The 17123-nt window shown below is 32.4% G+C and overlaps 1 protein-coding gene across 2 annotated transcripts; it reads left to right on the forward strand.

Annotated features, from left to right (window-relative positions):
- The first annotated feature begins 10383 nt into the window (after positions 1-10383).
- LOC142636727 (cellulose synthase-like protein E6) lies at positions 10384-16818 on the forward strand. 2 transcript variants are annotated; one of them, XM_075811012.1, is made up of 8 exons: positions 10384-10781; positions 10905-11226; positions 14574-14714; positions 14821-14952; positions 15102-15314; positions 15422-15646; positions 15740-16087; positions 16174-16818. In XM_075811012.1, the coding sequence occupies exons 1-8, from the start codon at positions 10510-10512 to the stop codon at positions 16717-16719; spliced, it is 2199 nt and encodes a 732-aa protein (XP_075667127.1). In that variant the 5' UTR covers positions 10384-10509; the 3' UTR covers positions 16720-16818. The 2 variants fall into 2 exon arrangements, with proteins under 2 accessions (XP_075667127.1, XP_075667128.1); XM_075811013.1 differs by lacking the exon at positions 15102-15314 and having other exon boundaries at positions 10437-10781.
- The last annotated feature ends 305 nt before the right edge of the window (positions 16819-17123 follow it).

Consider the following 17123-nt stretch of genomic DNA (forward strand, 5'->3'; position numbering starts at 1 on the left):
ATTCATTGTGGTTCTTTAGCTTCTCCTTTTCCTCCTGATTCTGTCCAATTTTGTGATGAGAAGGCACAAGATTACTTCTCTGATAACTTTTCTGACCAGTGATTCACTTAGAACACCATGTCATTCTATCTGATTTTCCAAACACTCCTCTACCCGGTGCATTTAGCTCTTAGGGATGGGCTTCTCATTGAGAAACCCTTGAGGTGTCCTAACATGTTCATAAAGGACTCCAATATGCACGCCATCGATATCTCTGTGCCTCAGTTTACTATGGTATTTTGTGGTACATGTATCGTAGTCACCTTGGACTTCATTTCTGAGGTACTACATGTTCCTAGGGTGGATCATTTGGATTACCCTAGTCATCCTCGTCTCTCTTCCATTTCGAGGGACGAGTTGGCCTCACTCTTCTGTGAGAAGGCCATGTTGTGGGGAGGCACTCTTAATTTCTCCACAACTGAGTTTGCTAAGGGTCCACGGATCCTCAATATGGTGTTGACCTTTGTACTCACTCCATGGTCTCACTATAACACTATTACCGAGCCTTGTGCTCATTTTCTTCTTTCTCTTATGGAAGGTCTTTTTATAGACTTTCCTTCACACATGATAGAGTCTATCATCGACTGCTATCGTGGTAGGGCTACACGTGATAAGTTCGTCTTTCTTTCGGCTATCACGCGTATCCTTACACACCTACACATCACTATCCCTCCCTCTTCTCACTTTTATGTCATAGGTGCCATTGGCAAGGAGTGTATTCGATGGAGTGCAGTGGAACTTACTGCAAAGCGGCCACGGATGGAGCCTTCCAATGCAGCCCCAACTGATCTTGTAGCTTCTTCCTCTCGACCTTCTTCATCCTCAGTCCCTTCTTCCTTGTTTTGGGCTGTTGTCTCCCTTCCAAACATCATGGAGCAACTTCAGCACATTGTGTTGATTTTGGTAGTCGTCTAGACCATCTATTCGATGAGATGTGTCAGATGAACACCAAGATCGGTCTCATTGCTCACTGCTAGTCTTGACTTGGTGGTTTTGCGCCCTCACCTTCACCAGAGCTTGTTGAGGAGTCATCTTCTTCGGGTGGTGGAGATGATGGTGATGATGCTTATAGCTCAGAGTGTGATGATGAGATGAAGACCTCTCAGTGATACACCATTTGTCACTTATGACAAAAATGGGGAGTAGTTTTGTAAATGAGAGTAGTCTAGGTGTTAGGGGGAGAACTAGCATAGGACATACTAGATAAGGGGAGAGTAGTTTTTGAGTATTTTTTAGGGATGTAGTGAGATTTTGATGTATTCTTTTCTCGTTACAAGTACCATGGTCTTGTGACCACTTTTTACATACATTGTATTCTTTGATATATATATATATATATGTATGTATGTATGTATGTATGTATGTATGTATGTATGTTTTCTTCACCTTTGTCTCATATGTGTTGTTTCTTTTCTATCTTTATACACATGTTTCTTCTTGTATACAACTTGTCCGTGTTTCACACTTGATGCCTTGATGAATCTTGTTAAATTGTTTCAGTTAAGACAGGTTGCAAGTCTACCATGCCATGATCTTTCTTTTTGCAAAGTTTTTTAAGAGTTCGTGTTAGGGTTAGACTTGTGTGTGTGTGTGTGTGTGTGTGTGTGTGTATTCTGGCATAGTTGTGTTAAGAATTCTCTCATAATTGCTTTTCTATTGTTTTGTCACAGATTGCCAAAAGGGGAGATTGTTAGGGTCATATTTTATGTAATTGGTTAATCATTTGACAAAACCCACTTTACTTGTAATTGGGTAGATCTAAGATGGGTTTAGTACTTCAAGAAATGTGTTGTTCAAGTCAAGTATTAAAGACGTGGAGATTAGTCCAAGAAAAAAGTGAAGAAAAGTTGTTCATTTAGTCTCGACAAATAGCTCGATAGAAGCTTGCTACCAAAACTTAATGTGAAGCTCGATAGATAGCTCGACAGCAACTCAATCTATTGAGAATTATGATTTCAAAATTTCTAGATTTGAAATTCGACTTAGTCTTGTATATTTGTTTGGGGTTTCTTTTCTCACAACCCTAGACATATATAAGACTTATTTTAAAGGCTGTCACACAAGGATATAGAGACTAAGATACCTATTTTCTTTGTGTGAAGCTACTGCGTTTGTATGCTATAGAGTTTTGTAACCAAGTGCTTCCAAATCTTCATTGTTGATAAAGTGAAGAATTTTGCAACCAACAACATTTGTTCAAGTTGCTGGAGTTAGTCATATACTAGGGATCCATGCAAAAGAGTTAGTCACAAATTGGAGGTTTGTGCATCAAGGAAAAGAAGACTACTACAAGATCAAGTCCAATTGGGTATTGGAGCAAAGGTTCAACTGTAGGTTGGTATCTTGGGATAGGCCAAGGATAGTTGGTAAGATTCCTTATACTTGTAATCGTTTGATTGTTAATTAGTGGATTCTTTGGAGTGGTGACTTTAAAATCACCTGGTGGAGTTTTTGTCTTGTGAGGTTTTTCCTATTTGTCAACAAATCACTGTGTCTAATTTAATTTTCGTTGCATTTAGTATTTTTGGTGATTTTTTGGTGCCTTCATGATTTGTATGCAATTGAATCTAATTAATCAACTTGAGTAATTGAATTAACTAACCGTGCTCAAGTTATCTTAACCCAACAAATTTGATTTTTACTTGAGTAAAATGGCTTTTGAAAGTTTCGTTTTATGTTAAACTAATTTGAGGACAAGTTTATTTTGGTGTAAGAAGAATTCGAAGACAAGTTTGGTTTTGTGTAAGAAGAATTCGAAGACAAGTTTCTTACTCCACGATAACCTATACATATCAGAGTGGTCGATACAGTACCGGTACTGGTACCGGTACACTTTTATTTTGTACCGAAAAAAATACTGGCCGCATACTGGCCATACCGGCCAATTTTGGACAATACTAGCCGGTACCGGGCGTACCGGCCGATACAGAAAAAAGTTTTTTTTTATTTTATTTTAGTTTTGTAATTTTTGAATTTTTATAAGAGCATAATGGTAACTTATTTATATTAACTTATTAGTATTATTTGTTTTCTTAGTATGCAATGAACAACTAAGCTTTCTATTTTTTATATTGTGTTTTTTTTTTCCTTTTAATTGATACTAAAGTTCAAAACTATGAATAATTTGTTTTGAATTGAGGTAATGTTTTATGATAAACTTTTATATTTACTATAATATAAGTAAAATATTATATGCTTATAAACATGGTTCTAGAGATTTTGGTGTGTGTATATAATATATATATATATATATATATATAAATAGCGGTAAATCCGAAATGGTACACCGGTATTGACCGGTATCTGAAATATATCGTACCGATAACCAAACCAGTACAGCTTCCAGTGCGGCATTGACTTCCTTGATATATACACAAATTTATTTTAACGTTATTAGCATGTAGTCTCATATTTGTTTGCAATATCAATGGACATCATCATTTTCCTGTCATCTGGTTGCCTCTCTCTTCTTTTTATTGGAAGTTTATCAAAATTGATAGTATTCAACTTTGACTTCAACTACAAAAGTTTGTACTTGCTCAAGCAAACCTGGTCATTTCCTTAATTGCAGGGCGGCTCTACTTGTTATTCAGGGTGGTCAGTGGTCACCCTGACTTGTAATTTTTTTATACCTTTAAAAAATTAAATTTTATATTAATATGTGTTGTTGATTACCTAGAAAAATTTGTTGACCATCCTAAAAAAATTTGAGCCCATTAAAGATAAGATTAGATCTCCCCAAAATTTTAACCAATTGAAAGTTGAACCAAGAAAATTGAGAAATATTATGTTTACAACATTATTACAGTATTTTTACAAATAAATTTTAAATGGTAAGTTGTTACTGACTAAGACTAGTAGACAAAAAGATAATTTCAATGATAGTTTTAAATTAAAATGAACAACTTTCCATTTAGAATTTGTTGTAAAGATGTTGTGGATACATGATATAACACTTATAAAAAATTGCCCAAACAAATACAAATTAGCCCAAAAGGTCATAGAGTTTGGTATTTCTCCGATGTTTACCATTATAGCAACACTTGCATTGCTAAACGCCTTTTGTTTCGTAGGTGGATTGAAGAGGATGATTGTAGATGTGGAAACTTTGATCTAGGAACGATTTTCATTGCAGATTCTTTTATGTGGTTTGCTAATTTTCATCAACCTTCAAGTTTACCAAGGTCTTTTCTTTAGGAAAGACGTTGCTAGCCGGCCCACCTCAGTAACATTTGAATCAACTATGTTTGCTCTGTTAGCTTGTGTAATAGCCCTATATTAACTTCTACGTTTGTGTGTCACAAAACTTCTGTTGGCTAAGATACATACTTAATTTGATGGAACCATATCTTGTCAAAATAATTATTGCAATTGATTAGAATTTGATTTTTTATGTACTTTTCTTTTTTGCTTCAATATTAAATCTATCTATTAGTGTCTAAAAATTTAAACCTAGCATTTATTATTACTATGCTCATGTTAAGCCACATCAATATAACATTTCAAACCATTCAATGTATTTTGGTTCATTTTAGTCTATTTTAGTCTACTTTGGTGTATTTACTTAAGAATAGTAAAATAAACAGATTTGAGATGAGAATACTTAATCTAAATTAAAATTTATTAAAAAAATATAGATCTCAATCAAAGTTGTGGCACTAAAAAATCAACACAGAGAACTAAATGCTGAATTTGGCTAGCTAGAGTTAGAAGTCTTGCAATCTTTAGTGACTAGTATCTCCTAGAATAGCTAAAAAAATTGATGTTACGTATATGATTGGGTGGGTGTCCATGTCTATATTGATGTCGCCATGCTCAATTTATATTTGGGCATAATATATATGCCAATCCTCGTCCCGCCCTAAAAGAGCCTTCCGCAGCTCTTGACCGAAGCATTCCACATATGCAAGGCCTGCTCGAAGAGACATATATATAAGGAGGTCATCTAGATTTTGGTAATTGAGGCTTAGTATACACATTTTCTACAAGTATTAAAAACTCACATTGAATCACTTAAGACAATATTTGCTCTCACTCAAAAGATAGTTTGTTATCAGGTTCCTAACAAATTATTTCTAAGATACAATAAACCTGAATTCTAAAAATATCAATTGCAGAGAATTCCAAAATTTCCTTGTATGTGTATATTATAAAGTAAAAAACCAAATATAATTATATAAATAGTCAATAAAGAGATACCAATGAAAAGATACAATTGATGAATCACAACCTTCAAATAGTCATCCCTCGCTTAAAGCACATATATTCTACATAATCTTACAAATTTTTTGAACCTCAAATTGTTTCGCTCAACTCTACATTCGAGTGAAGTTTGAGTGAAATATGACCTATTTGGTAATAGATTTCAAATAATAGTTTTCAGTATTTAAATATAAAATGTTTGATAAGAATGATTTTTTTAAGAGTGTTTTGAGTTACAATTCTCAAATTACGGTATTTAAAATATGTATTTTGAGAACTTATACATATCGGTATTTATTGTTTAAGTAACACTGCTAAGTAGCCTTTTTGTAAATAAGTTGAAAACCATGAGACTCACTTGACAAAACCAAACATAATTGGAATTCTCTCACACACACTTCAACTTCTTTCTTTTCTCCCGTGATCCGTCCTGCCTTTTGTCCTTCTCTTATTTATTTTTCTTTTTTTTTCTCTCTCTCCTTAAATAAAATAGTATACTTTAACTCTCTTCTTCTTCTTTTTTGCTTACTCCTTAATTAAAATAGTGTACTTTAACTATGCAAGTCATCACTTTCAAAACACACACACACACACACACACACACACACACACACGTATACATCAAACACACAACTATGTTTTTTCACATTTTAAAATATATTATTTGAAATATGGGATTAAACATATTTTTTTTGCATTATAAGTAATTTAAACATGTGTTTTCACGATACTTAACAAACCAAAATTTGCACATATTTTTAAACACTAATACTTAAACACCACAGCCTAACATGTAGTACCCCACATAATTTTTATTTAAGAGTTTTCTTTAAAATATAATTGTTAGACTATAGGCTTTCTTTTAATTATTATTACAGCCCACTATCCACTAAGCCCACATCTTATAATACAAGCTACAGAATAGAGGAAGAGAAAGTCAGGGTTTTATCTAAGAGGCTAAGAGGTGTTTTCCTTGGAGTTAGAGCACGTACAATTGAAGAGACAATCAGATTGTTCAAGGTAAGATTTCTCTCAATTAGAAACAAGAAAAATTAGAATTTTATTAGGTTATTTAGAAATTTGATTTTGATCCTAAAATTTATATTCTAACGTTTAGATTTGCCGCTGGATTAGATGTTAGATTTGAGCCATGGGATTTCACGAATCAATATTTTTGTTTAAGTCTTCCATCGATTTGTACATATAATCCTAGATTGAAGTCAAACAATTCGGCCATTCTTCTTCCATTGAATTGGTATTTATATATATATATATATATATATATATATATATATAATGGTTGAAGAAGAAGTCAAAGAAGGTGGCTATTGTTCTTCTGTTGGATTTGTATATATATATATATATATATATAATGAATAGAAGAAGTCAAATAATTCGGCTGTGGTTTCATTGCCTCTGGGACTTATGCTATGCCAGTGTGGTGTTATATATATATATATATATATATATATATATATATACATATTAGGATATTAGGATAGTTGTAAAGTTTTCTATGGTGGATATATATATAATATGGTTTGTTTGGGGTTATGTATATCAACTTAAACTCTAAGATATTAGCTGCTATCTCTGCGTTCTGATAAATTCAAAGGAAAACACATTTTTGGGTAGAGATACTTTGCATTAGTGCTATCATGTAGTTCAGCAAAGTATTTTACTAGTGAGTCAGTTTTTGTAGTTTAGTAAAATTTATATTTTGTAGAGGATATTGAGTAATTTCCATAATTGATTATAGGTCCTATTTAAGAGTGTCTTGAGGCTCTTTGGAGATTATTTTGGTTGGACTTTCAGAGTGATTCGAGTACGGTAAGTAATTATGCATAATATGCACAAGTTTTGCTCTTTAGGTTCTTAGAAGTTAAAGATTTTCAAAGTTATATTTTTAAACTTACATTTTTTTAAAAGTTTATCAAAAAGCATTTTTACACTATTGAAAGAGAAATTTTAATTGGCTTTTTAAATAATGTTTTAAAAGAAATTTCGAATTTTGAATAACGTTTTGAATGTCCAAATCCCATTTAAAAGATGATTTTTAACTAAACTATTTTCTGAAAATAATTGAGTTTCAAAGTAAGTTTTCTAAAAAGATTTTTGTTCTTTAAATTGTTTCAAACCAAGTGATTTCGAAATCATGTTCTTGTTTTTCAAATGGTATTTAAGACGTTCCTTTTAGCAAACTGGATTTTCAAACTTATGCAAGAATTGTAAAAATATTTATATAACCTCTTCAGTTCCTATTCGTTCTCTAAGAGAGTCAAGCATCTTTTGATTTATGTTTCAATTTGATGTTGTGATATTCAATATATCTTTATTGTTGGAACAATTGTTAATATTGAGAACATTATTATATGTTGTATAAACTTTATTGTTTGTGATATGTGACTCAAAATGAGTGTTTTTAGAATTGATCAGATATATGTGTAAATCCGCTCACAGGATTGTATGTGAAAATATGTGTTGATCCCTCACTAGCAGGGGTTAGATGTTGGTATCCGCTCACAGGATTGTATGTGAGAATATGTGATGTGTATATGTGACACTGTGCTCTGATCAATTATTTGTATGTGTTTCCAAAAGACTTTAAGATATGATTATATGTGTATTAAGTGATTCTTTACATTTTTTGAAAACTATATTGGATATTTTGAGTGAAATTGTGAAATCAAACTCGTGCTTTGCTTGACTCTATTCCGTTGTGTATTCTATATAATTACTTACTAGATGTGTGGCTCACCCCATCAATTAATATTTTCAGATTAAAGTATAGTTGGGAATAAGAACCTTTGGACCGCTTGTGAGGTGCAAGGTAGAGCATGGAAGTTGTAAGCGGCTTCAGTGTTACTTGAAGACTCATAAAAATTTTAGTTACCTTTGTTTTGTAGTTCACATTTTATATAGTGGAGTTTATTTCAATTTGTGGAGTTTTGAAAAGATTATTAGTTTTTATTTCTTTTTCTTATTCCGCTTAGACTTCACAATATTTTGGAGTTTATTATAAATTGTGGATTTTAGTTATTATAAGAGGTTTATCATAAGCATTGTTTATTTGGAGTTTTATCGAATTAAGTTTAAATAAATTATGTTTATTGAGCTAAGTAAAGTTAGCAAGTTGTCAGGTATCTAAATTCATGTTTCATGGATTTGGGTCATAGACCCATTCTTTTTCTTTACAAAAAGAACAGGAGCACCCCAAGGAGATACACTAGGTCTAATAAATCCCTTTTCTAAAAGCTCTTGCAATTGCAATTTAAGCTCCTTTAACTCTGCAGGTGCCATACGATATGGTGCCATAGAAATAGGTGCAGTTTCTGGCACTAAATCAATGACAAATTCTATCTCTCTATCAAACGGTAACCCAGGGAGACCTAAACCTGGCTTTGATACCATATGTAACAACCCAAGGAAAAGCGCTAGCCACATCTGCGCTATACCTCAAAAGGACTAGTCACTATTGAGGCTCCTTGCAGTTGTTAATAAAGTCCAGATCTACCCAGTAAATACCCGATGTGGGACTCATCACACATCCACACACATCACACAATCAATCAAATTGGGGCATCACATAACGTATCTCTACTTTTTATTCGAGTGAAATGACTTTTGAAAGTATTGTTTTTGTGCAAGTAGAATTCGAACACAAGTTTCTTATTCCACGATAACCCACACAAACTCAATTATTTATTTATAATCACACAAACTCAAATTCATTTTAACGTGATTGGGTTGTAGCCTTGTACTACAATAGCCTCATATTTGTTTGCAATATCATAGGCACCATCATCTCTCTCTCTCTCTCTCTCTCTCTCTCTCTCTCTCTCTCTCTCCTTGTTTTGTTAGCACCCATTTAAGCCTTTCCACAAATTTGTTGCTCTAGCTAACCTAGTTATTTGCTAGGAAGCACAGACGCAGCAAAACGGCAGCCGCACCTGTGTCCGACGCCGCGACGCGTGAGGGATGCCACTGCCTGCGAGTCGGTGCCGCATCCTTTTTTTTCTTTTTCTTTTTTTCGTTTCACGAATCGCGCAGACTCGAGCTGAATCGCGCTGACTCGGGCTGTATCGGGCAATATCACCGAGACATGGGTGTTCTTCGATTCAAGCCGAAAAAAAAAAAGTGCAAAACGCACCGTTTCAACTTACCATCTCAAAACCTAAGTCCCTAATCATTCAACTCTCTCTCAGGCTGAAATGAACAGGGTTTGAAGGAAAAAGAATTAGAGAGAGCTCACTAGAAACAGTGGAAATGGCAAAGCAAGCGAAGGGCAGAGAGCACTTAGGGGAGTGCCACAAAGTGGTGCTTGTGACGAAGGCAAAGCCTGCACTGGCGGCTAAAGGAGCCTTGGTTCGCAGTGCGCGCATGTCCACCGCTGGCACGTTGAAAGACTCACTCTTCTTTCGTCTTGTTGGAACTTAGAAACTTTTTCTTTTTCTTTTTTCTTCTCTCTAGTTACTACTTTTACTAGGGTATTTGTCCTGTCTTTTCTATTCTTTCTTTTAATATATATATATATATATATATATAATAATAATAATAATAATAATAATAATAAAATTTAAAAAATCTTTTTTTTTTATAACAAACTTTTTATTCCCTTAATTTGGTTGAAGGGGAAAAGAAAATAAAAGAAATTATGTTGTGAGAAATTATAGTTAGCTTTCTTAAGGCATGGTAGATACTTTTTGGGATCCACCTAATGGTATTGATTGTAGAATAATTTAAAAGAAAGTTTTTATTAAGAGATTTGGATTTGAATTACACCTACACTAAATAAATTAATTAATTATTTGATTTAATTTATGATCATCATGTTTTAATTATTATCTACTATTGTTTTTAAATTTGGTATATGTTTATATAATGTGAAAAAGTATGCTTAGTAATATATTAAAAATATAAATAAAAATATTTTTAATAATTTTTTAATCGCCACACCCGCCGCACTCGCACTCTACTTTTTTAAAAATTATCGAGTCTTACACCCGCACCCGAATCCCAAAATACAACCGTGCTTCATAAGTTATTTGTGTGTACGGTTTGTATTGACAATTACCCTTTGGTCAATCAATCCTACTTGCTAATCTTATCTACTCTTTTGCTTGGCTCCTATTATACATGCCTTTTCCCCACTCTTTTTCTTTTTAACTTTTTCCTGTACTATCTTTTTTTTTCCTTTTTTCCCATCCTTTTTCCTTTTTAACTTTTAACTCATTTGAACCACCATAGGAGCTAGAAAGAGTGAGAGAGATGGCAAAAGATGATAATCTTCCTCTATTTGAAACAAAGTCAGCAAAGGGACGAATCCTTTTCCAAATCTATTCGCTTTTAATTTTCGTGGGAACATGCTTCATCTTCGCATATAGACTGAGCCACATACCAGCAAAAGGAGAACCAGGAAGATGGGCATGGATAGGATTGTTTTTCTCAGAGCTTTGGTTTTGTTTTTATTGGTTTGTCACTACGGTTGTCAGATGGAACCCCATCTATCGTAACAGTTTCAAAGATCGCCTCTCTCACAGGTATGTCTCTCTGTTTCACATGCCTAGCTAGCTTATATATATTGCATGTAAACTTGATTTTCTATGTATGCGTTTGTCTATTACATGCTTTTCTTGCTAAGTGTGATTGTATATAATAAACAGATATGAAAAGGCTTTGCCGGGCATAGACATATTTGTTTGCACAGCAGACCCTGTGATAGAACCACCAGTTATGGTGATTAACACAGTCCTCTCAGTCATGGCTTATGACTATCCACCTGAGAAGCTAAGCGTTTATCTATCAGATGATGGAGGTTCAGATTTGACCTTCTATGCTATGCTGGAGGCCTCACGTTTCTCAAAGATTTGGCTGCCGTTTTGCAAGAAGTTCGAAGTAGAACCAAGATCGCCGGAGGCATATTTCTGCACAGCTGTTAAGCCACTTGGGGAGCCTGTCTTGGCCAAGGAGTGGTCAACTGTCAAGGTGAATCTGTCGCTATCATTCTCTCCTCGATAATTTGCAAAACACCATTCATTGTTGGATGGAATAAGACACCATTCATTAATTTACAAAATAGTTAGAAAACAATAATTATGCTTAAAACTTAATTTGTGAAAGAAAAAAGCAAGCAAAAAAATTATTTTTAATTTTTAAAAGTCAATGAAAACACGCATTTAATTTTATGAATCCATCTCATTTAATAAGTTAGCATTAGAGTTCAAATCCTAGTAATAATATAGTTTAGCATTTTCTATTTTTTTCTTCAAAAAACTATCTTTTTAATTTTAACTAACCAAACATGTTTTTAATTTAAAAAATACAAGAAAATTGTTTTTTTTTTATTTCCCAAATCAAGTTTTTGAAAACAGAAAACAAAAACTGTTACCAAACATAATCTAATGTTTTATTATTTCTTAGATATATATATATATATATATATATATATATATATATATATATATATTATGAGAAATAGTTATTTTTTACAATGTAAATTTATATTGTAGAGACAAAAAAAAGTAACAAATGTTGTATACCTTTGCAAAAATTGCACAATATTTACCACTTTTTGCAAAGGTGTATAAAATTTATCACCTTTTGTGTATTGACAATGTAAATTTATATTAAAAGTACAATGTAAATATATATAAAGGCCCTATATTTATATACTTTGATACTTGTTAAGAGTTTTGCAATTTAATTGATAGTTATCTTTTACTATTTTTAACGAAAATATCCATAGTTTAAATTCATTCAGCTTAACTTAAAAATAAAAAATAAAACCTTACTAGCTAGGCCCACATGACGAAGAAGAATTAAAGTAACTGCCAAAAAAAGAGAGTGAATAACTGCCAAAAAAAGAAAAAAGAAAAACTGTAGTGAAATTTATCACTTGTAGATGGGTGAAATACCATACATACAAGCAAGGATATGCAACTTGAGCAATATGCTGTAAATACTTATAGGTTGTGTTTAGGAGCTTGGATTTGGATTTGGATTTTAAATTAATAGATTTGAAATCAAGGGATTTCAAATTCATTGATTTTAGGAGTTATTTCAAATTGAAGCATTTTAAAAGTTTAAAATTCTTTATGAATTTATCAAATCCAAATCCTTGACCTATTTTGAACTTCCCAAACAAATTATTCGGATTTTAATCTCCCAAATCCAAATACCCAAATCATGTCATCCAAACACACTAGTAAAAAATTTTGTCGTTGTAATCTCCTGAGTGTACATCTCTCTTTCTTCTTTTTCTTCTTTTAACTCAATTTTAATTTTATAAGTATTATGCGCTCTTCATCTAGGGAAGTTATCTTATTAGTTCGGCATATAAGACTCATGTGAATCTAACATGTAGGCCCCACAGGCCTATTTCACATGAGTCTATGGAGCCTACATGTCAGCCTCACATGAGTATTATATGTCGGTTATATACAAGATTTTTTTTTCTTCTCTTAATTAATGATGGCCTGGGTTTGGTGGGGAGTGTAGACAAACACTGGGAGAAAAGTATTATTGTAGGGTACATGGAGTGTAATATTCTTTTTTGCGCTATAATTTGGCATCTGATTATTGATTCCAGTGATTGAGATAGAAAATGCCCCCATTAGCTCCACCAAAATCAAACTTTGCGTATTTTATCTGGACAGGCACAGCCACACACACACACACACGTACAAAAGTTGTCGTCCGTGGTCAAAAATCTGATCATTTCATCCCATGTTCTTTTTATATTCTTGGTCCGTTTTGGAAAAAAAGTTACAAAAACAGTGTCACTAGTTAACAAGAAACGACATCATTCAATGGATCCTCCAAAATTAACACTGTCCAAATCCTCGGGTCAGTTGTCAGTGTGCATTGATTTTTTGGAGTTGGCCTTTGCAACTTGCCTGTCCTGAAACGAATCAAATAGAAATAGGTAAATTCCACTAACAAGGATTGGGCTAATACAAAGCACCGAATGAAGTCTAAAATATTTCAAATTTGATTATTTTGTTCCAAAAGTCAACTTAGCCCTCAAAAGAGTTAAAGAAAAACGTTAACTGAGTTAATAGTGTTTAGGGAATTAAGTTGAACTAATACTTTTACCATTATAAAATGGATATCTCTTGCAATATGTGAGTACATTGCAAGTTATATAAAAAATAATTCATGTACAATACTTATTCATTATATTATATTTGATAATTAGTTATATCACATGTCATTAAAAAGAAGAAATATGAATTTTTGTGATTAATAAAATCCATTTATGAACATGTTTTTGAATGAATTTACAAATATTTAATTACTTTGACTAACTTATTTGCAAAACATATTCTATATTTTACTTTTGTGCTTTTCTAGTTTTTTTTTTTTTTCAGTTGTTATTAAAATTATTAAATTTGAACATGTGTGTCATATTTCAAATAAATTGTTTTTTGATATAAATCTTAAATAATAACCATATACTTTCCAAGAATAACCTAAATTTAAATCCCCCTCCCCTTTTTGTGTGAAAAAGAAAACATATAAATAAATAAATAATTAATTAATATTAAAGAAAACACTATTTTTTTTTTGACGAATGTAAAAAAACTAAAAATAATTTTTAAGAAATGGTTAAAATTTTTGTTGATATGGAAGGAAAAATTTAGAGTATCTCTTATTTTCTTGCTAAGTAGCTGTCCAAAATTTTTTATAATTAAAACTATAAAACTAAAGAAATAAAATTATTTATCTTTGAATACAAATAAATAATAAAGATTAAATATTTTATTAAATCATTTTCTGAGTTAAAAGGTTAATAAATTAATTCATTAAAACCTTTACTTAATGGAAGAGGTTAAATAGATAATACCTATATCCCTTTCAAAGAAGATTGATATATGAAATTAATCAAAAAATGAGGTGGAATGTCAAATGAGAGAATTAAAAAAAAATGTCATATGATGTAACCTTATATTTTCACTTTTGACGATATATATATATATATATATATATATATATATATATATATATATATTACACAATTGTAAATCCATCTCAAAACATATGAAAGATTCCCAAAAATGAAGTCTTTTATCCACTTTACTTAATTTCCATAATATCCCTCAATTATAACCCACCATTATAGACCCATCAAAAAGCTTCTAGCTAGGAAGGTTGGAATATATATCTTGTATCTTTTTGATACGTGACATTTGCAAAGTCATCTATTTATTTTGTATCTATTTTATGATTAGGTTGGAAATTAGTAGACAAATATCTCGTAATTTTCCTCTTTACTTTATTTTTCAATTCACATGTGATAAAAAAAAAAAAAAAATCATGTTTCATGTATGTAGATGATATACGAAGACATGAAGAAACGGATTGAAAACACCACAAAACTAGGTCAAGTATCCAAGGAAATAATCAAAGAACACAAGGGATTCAATGAATGGATATTGGTTGCAAGCCGTCATGATCATCAAACAATTCTCCAAGTACATACCATATATTCTCTTTTCTCATGAGCTGAATATACTTAATTGAAAAATTAAATTTTATTCGATTTCATGGCTTAGTTAATTAATAATAAATAATTTATAGATACTTATTGATGGGAGAGATTTCGAGGCTGTGGACATTCAAGGACAACCTTTGCCTACTTTGGTATACTTGGCACGTGAAAAGAGAGCCCAATACCACCACCATTTTAAGGCAGGAGCCATGAATGCATTGGTAAGCCATACATTATATCCACATGCAAAATGCTTCTCCAAACTAGTTCTATTTTTTGTAGTCTCAACTCTCAATAGCCATAAAATCCATATGTTATAAGTTTGTAAGTATTTTGTACTTATAATTATTTTTCATAATCAACATATTAGATAAGGGTGTCATCGAGGATAAGCAATAGTCCAATAATTCTTAACGTGGATTGCGATATGTATTCAAACAATTCAAAGTCAGTGAGAGATGCTTTATGCTTTTTTATGGATGAAGAAAAGGGAAATGAAGTTGGTTTCGTACAGTTTCCACAAGCATTTGAAAACATAACAAAAAATGATGTTTATAGCAGTTCCTTGAATGTAACAATGGAGGTAAGCATCAAAAAATTACTAATACTAATTCCAATATGTTCAATTGAAAATGTGTTAGAGAAGACATTTTAACAAAATTTATACCCATGGTATACATTGAAATAAAGATGGAGATGCCAGGATTTGATGGGAATGGAGGGCCTTGCTATATTGGTACTGGGTGCTTCCACAGAAGGGAGACACTTTCTGGGAAAAAGTACTACAAGAATTATAAGGAAGATTGGAAGAGATGGAGCAATAGAAGTGTAGAGGAGAGTACAAGGGTACTAGAAGAGACAAGCAAAGTACTTGCAAGTTGTAACTATGAAGAGAACACTCAATGGGGAAAAGAGGTTTGTGTGTGTACAATTCATTTGAACCTCTTATATTCTTATTTGTGATGTTTGTGTACAATTCATTTGATCCTCCTATACATTTATTTGCAGACAGGTTTGAAGTATGACAGTGCAGTGGAAGATGTATTAACAGGATTAGCCATACAATGTCGAGGTTGGAGATCCATATATTTCAATCCAAAAAGGAAAGGCTTTCTTGGAGTTGCTCCCACAACACTACTACAATCACTTATACAACACAGGAGATGGTCTGACGGTGATTTTAAAATATTTGCCTCTAGGCATTGTCCCTTTGTGCTTGGATATAAAAAGATTCCTTTAAAACTTCAACTTTCGTATTGTATCTATCCACTATGGGCTCCAACCAGCTTGACTACATTGTACTATGTTATTGTGCCATCTCTATGCTTTCTTAGAGGCATATCCTTATTTCCACAGGTAAGATACTTTTAATTTTTTAATTGAAGTTGTGTATTATTGTTGCTAAACTATCTTCTAAGAATAGAATCATCTTGCACTAACAGATTTCAGATCCATGGGTTCTCGCATTTGTATTTGTCATCTTTCTCCACCGTGCATACAGCCTTGGAGAATGTATTTGGTTTGGGGGCACATTCAAGGGTTGGTGGAATGATCAAAGGATGTGGCTATATAGAAGAACAACTGCCTACTTCTTTGGCTTGTTGGACTATATCCTAAAACGACTAGGGTTTACAAAGTCGACCTTTGTCATCACAACAAAGGTGGCTGATGATGATGTGTCACAGAGATATGAGCAAGAGGTCATGGAGTTTGGTACTTCGTCTCCAATGTTTACCATTTTAGTAACACTTGCATTGCTAAACGCATTTTGTTTCTTCGGAGGATTGAAGAGGGTGATTGCCGATTTGGAAACAATGGTTTGGGAGCAATTTGCATTACAGATACTTCTATGTGGTCTGTTAGTTTTTATGAACCTTCCTATTTACCAAGGACTTTTCTTCAGGAAAGACGTTGCTAGCCTGCCCACCTCAATTTCATACCAATCAACTATCTTTGCTCTATTGGCTTGTGCAATAGCCCTATATTAATTTCTATGTTTGTGCCTCGCAAAACTTCCGCTTGCTAAGATATACTTTGATGGAACCATATCTTGTCAAAAGAATTTATCAGGATTTGATTTTTATCTTCGTTCTTCTTCTTTTTCTTCTTCTTCTTCTTCTTCTTCTTTTTTGCTTAATTTATTAATATTTAGAAGTTGAAAGTTGATATTTATTGTTGTTACGCTCTTGTTGAACTACATCATTTTAGCATTTCAGTCCATTTCTATACACTTATGAATGAAAAATAACTAGTTTAGATTGAGAGTGCATATTCTAAATTTGAATTTATTAAAATATATATATAGATTTCAATCTTGTGGAATTAAAAATTCAACACAGAGACCTAAATGCTGAATTTGGTTAGAGTTGGAAGTCTTGCCAGCTTTAGGGTA

Source organism: Castanea sativa, chromosome 5 (genome assembly GCF_040712315.1).
Source record: "Castanea sativa cultivar Marrone di Chiusa Pesio chromosome 5, ASM4071231v1".
Classification (NCBI taxonomy): Eukaryota; Viridiplantae; Streptophyta; class Magnoliopsida; order Fagales; family Fagaceae; genus Castanea; species Castanea sativa.

Coding starts and splice junctions, on each gene's coding strand:
- LOC142636727 (XM_075811012.1), top strand. CDS start 10,510: ATGGCAAAAGATGATAATCTTCCTCTATTTGAAACAAAGTCAGCAAAG. Junction 14,953..15,101: donor CAGGAGCCATGAATGCATTG/GTAAGCCATACA, acceptor TCAACATATTAG/ATAAGGGTGTCATCGAGGAT. Junction 16,088..16,173: donor GCATATCCTTATTTCCACAG/GTAAGATACTTT, acceptor TTGCACTAACAG/ATTTCAGATCCATGGGTTCT.